The sequence below is a fragment of the Protobothrops mucrosquamatus genome, unplaced genomic scaffold, assembly GCF_001527695.2.
Source record: "Protobothrops mucrosquamatus isolate PMUCROS unplaced genomic scaffold, P.Mucros_1.0 scaffold6, whole genome shotgun sequence".
Taxonomy (NCBI): domain Eukaryota; kingdom Metazoa; phylum Chordata; class Lepidosauria; order Squamata; family Viperidae; genus Protobothrops; species Protobothrops mucrosquamatus.
The window spans coordinates 2,405,589-2,409,601 of record NW_015386393.1 but is presented as its reverse complement, the minus strand read 5'-3'; the positions used below and the strand labels follow the sequence as shown (position 1 = coordinate 2,409,601).

The following is a 4,013-nucleotide window of genomic DNA, read 5'->3' as shown; positions in this document are numbered from 1 at the left end:
CTATATATTTGAACCCGGATTGGTATTCTTGATAAAAATGGACAGACTGACCCATGGAAAGGAAGGAAAGAGTGTACTGTACACTCTGCATCCCAGGTTGGGCATAATAATATGGATAAATACAATTTATAATTTATTTTTGAAGGGTCTTGTTGAAAGCTGGCGTATTGGAATTCAGCGTCATGACATCTGTTCTGTTAATGAACGTCTCATCAAGTCTGTCTTAATTCTTAGGTAAAAAACAAAAAACTGGTCGATCTGTTGAGGAGAAAAGTAAGTCTTGCTCAGCCGTATGCAGGTGTATTTCTCAAGAAGGACGACAGGTAAGTTGTAATTTTTTAACGTAATGCTTACATTATGTTTACTCTGAAAATCAGCTTATTGTGCTCTGTGAAGGCCAATTTAAAAGGGCACGTTCTCTATCTCATTTTAGAAATAAAAAGAGTTCTCTTCTATTGCAGAACTGTTGCAGAGTGTTACGCTTTAAAAAATAGCGTCTGCTGTTGCTTAGCTGGAATTCAGAAATCTGAAATTTTGCAAACGTGAATTCCCACTAATACAATATAATATGAAATAATTCTACGTTTTACTATCTCTAAGTTTGGGCCCCTGAACAGTTGAGAAATGTTGTGATCACAAAATAGCTGTCCAGACTTGATTGATCATAGGCAATCAAGTCTTAGTTGACAAGATAGATTTTTCCCATGATGATCTGTCCCTAGTCTGGTCCTTCAGCTGTCCCAAGGGTGCTTCTTCTGCCACTGTAACCACCCCAACTTGCTGCTAGTCTTCCTCTTCTCTTTCCTTTTGACTTTCTTAGCAGTGGGGCCTTCTCCAGAGAGACGAGCCTTCGCATAATAGATCTGAAGTAGGATAATTTGAGCCTGATCATTTGTACCTCGAGTGAGAACTCCAGCTTGATTTGTTCAGTGACCCATTGGTCTGTTTCCTTTCCCTGTCCACAATATTCCCAGGACTCTTCTCCAATACCACATTCAAAAATGTCAATACTTGGTATTGGGGATATCTCCCAACTACAAATAATATATTTATGATTTTGAATTTGCCTCACTTCTTATATAGAATTTATTCTCAACCCCTCCCAGCACCAATTAGCTAGTCATAAAACATGGATCTTCATATTTTTTTTACAAGAGTCTTCAATAAATCAGTCATCAGATTAAGGAGCACATTGGTGACTCTGGATACGTTCTGTGTGATCTGCTGGCTAGCTGAATATTCTCTCTTTATTGCTTCTGTCAACCTTTTTTTACAGGGCATATTTATCTAGTGGGTAGTTTTATCTCTGCATGGAAGCATCTTGACTGCCATTCTTATTAGGAGTGAATGTTTAGAATTACCAAAATTTAATCCAGAATACTGTCTTTATCCTGACTGGGATTATTTTATAACAAGATAGTAAGAACCTTGCTTATGGCTGTGTGGTGATTTTGAATATCATATTTAGACATCACAATAAGATGACAAATTTCAAAGAATCCCCCATTTCCTGTAATTACTTATTTTTCATAGATTCACTAGTGAATTGGAGAATGCTATCTAAAATGGGAGATGATGATGATGATGATAATAATATTATTATTATTAATAATAATAATAATAATAATAATAATAATAATAATAATAATAATAATAATAAATAATAATAATAATAATAATAATAATAAAGTTGGAAGGGACCTTGGAGGTCATCTAGTCCAACCCCCTGCTCAGGCAGGAAACCCTATACTATTTCAGACAAATGGCTGTCCAATCTCTTCTTAAATACTTCCAGTGTTGGAGCATTCACAGCTTCTGGAGGCAGGTTGTTCCACCGATTAATTATTCTAACTGTCAGGAAGTTTCTCCTTAGTTCTAGGTTGCTTCTCTCTTTGGCTAGTTTCCATCCGTTGCTTCTTGTCCTGCCTTCAGGTGCTTTGGAGAATAGCTTGACTCCCTCTTCTTTGTGGCAACCTCTGAGATATTGGAACACTGCTATCATGTCCCCCCTCGTCCTTCTCTTCATTAAACTAGACATACCCAATTCCAGCAACTGTTCCTTGTTAAGTTTTAGCCTCCAGTCCCCTAATCATCTTTGTTGCTCTTCTCTGTACTCTTTCTAGAGTCTCAACATCTTTTCTACATTGTGGTGACTAAAACTGGATGCAGTATTCAAGTGTGGCCTTACCAAGGCATTGTAGAGTGGTATTAACACTTCACGTGATCTTGATTCTGTCCCTCTGTTAATGCAGCCTAGCACTGTGTTGGCTTTTTTGGCAGCTGCAGCACACTGCTGGCTCATATTTAAGTGATTGTCCACTAGGACTCCAAGATCCCTCTCACAGTTACTATTATTGAGCAAGGCACTTCCTATACTATACCTGTACATTTGGTTTTTCTTGCCTAAATGTAGAACCTTACTTTTTTCACCATCGAATTTCATTTTGTTAGATAGCGCCCAGTGTTCAAGTCTGTTAAGATCCTTCTGTATCTTAAGTGTTGGCTATTCCTGACAGCTTGGTGTCGTCTGCAGTTTGATGAGTTCCCCATCTATCCCCTCATCCAAATCATTGATGAAGATGTTGAAGAGCAGTGGGCCCAGAACAGAGCCCTGATAGATTCTTTTCTATCATTTAAAGTTTTATGTGTCAAAATAAGATGTAAAAAAAAGTCTGTCAGCAAATTACTTTGCTCCAAAGTTAATATTAAAACAGATTTCTGTTTGCTGAAAGAAACATCTTTCTCCACAAATGTCTCTGAGTAAATACTTTGATTTCTTTTTTGTCAGCAATGAATCAGATGTGGTGGAAAACCTAAATGAAATCTATCAGATGGGGACTTTTGTCCAAATCCATGAAATGCAGGATCTGGGTGACAAGTTGCGGATGATTGTCATGGGACACCGGAGGTAAATACATTCCACAATTCTTGGACCTTCTTTCTCGTTCATGTTTGTGTAATTGCTATATTGTGGTGGATGGATGTGGAGCAATGCCATTCAGGATTGGAGAATTGATGTTATATTGATGAAGAAGATCTCTGTAACTTTGCATCTCTTCTGCATGGAGGCAGACATTAATTTTTTTAAAAAAAAAATTCATCACTTGAATCTGTCTTTGGTTGTGTATAAGGTTTAGCACATACCTAATCTTTAGACCATGTCAGTATTTCAAACAGATACAAAGCCATACTTCGTATCGAGTCTAGAAGATAAGAAAAAAAATTTTTTTTTTCCTTCAGTGGGTTCTTACCCTGTTCTTTTCCTTCTTTGGGGTTTCAGAATTCGCATCAACAAGCAGATGGAAGTGGAGCTGGAGGAGGCCGAGACCAAGAAGAAACCCCGCCAGAAGCAGAGGCGTTCCAAGCAACAAGCAGATGAGCGAACAGAGACAAAACACCAAGATGCTGAACTGGTGCTGGAGCCACTGCAGGCATCTCCAAGTGAGGTGCTCATGGTGGAAGTGGAGAATGTGGTCCACGAAGACTTCCAGGCCACTGAAGAGGTCAAAGTGAGTGAGGGGAACTAGTAGGACTTCTTTCTGGAAGGAAACCACCTGAACCTGGGAATGCAAGGATGCCCACTTCTGCAAATATCAATCCTGTCTTAGCCAAACAGGACCCACAAAGATTCTCTCTTGCAGACATGTGGAGCCCTGTGCAATGGGCAAATACAGATTTAGCCTTGGAGATTCCCTTCCAGTATTTATCTGGTTGTACCGTTTGTTTGCAGGCTCTGACGGCAGAAATTGTTAAGACCATCCGGGATATCATTGCCTTGAATCCACTTTACAGGTATGCTTTATTTTTATTTAACATTTTTATTTAACACTAACTTGTATGCCGCCCTTCTCCCCACGGGACTCAGGGCGGCTCACAGCACATTAAAACAACACAAAAACATTTCCCCTTTAAAAGCCAATTAAAACCAAATATTTATAGCTGTGACATTATTAAAATCTTTAAAAATTTTCCCTATTTAAAATTCACCCTAGGTCAGTCCCGCTTGCTGAAAA

The 4,013-nt window shown here is 38.7% G+C and overlaps 1 protein-coding gene across 1 annotated transcript in view; it reads left to right on the top strand.

Moving 5' to 3' along the window:
• The first annotated feature begins 234 nt into the window (after nt 1-234).
• Nucleotides 235-4,013, top strand: part of LONP1 (lon peptidase 1, mitochondrial) — a 19,336-nt gene continuing 15,557 nt past the window's right edge. Inside the window, exons 1-4 of the mRNA XM_029282967.1 lie at nt 235-323; nt 2,789-2,908; nt 3,281-3,509; nt 3,731-3,792. Of these exons, the coding sequence (XP_029138800.1) occupies nt 2,832-2,908; nt 3,281-3,509; nt 3,731-3,792 (368 nt within the window). The 5' untranslated portion in view covers nt 235-323; nt 2,789-2,831. The remainder of the gene's footprint in view (nt 324-2,788; nt 2,909-3,280; nt 3,510-3,730; nt 3,793-4,013) is intronic.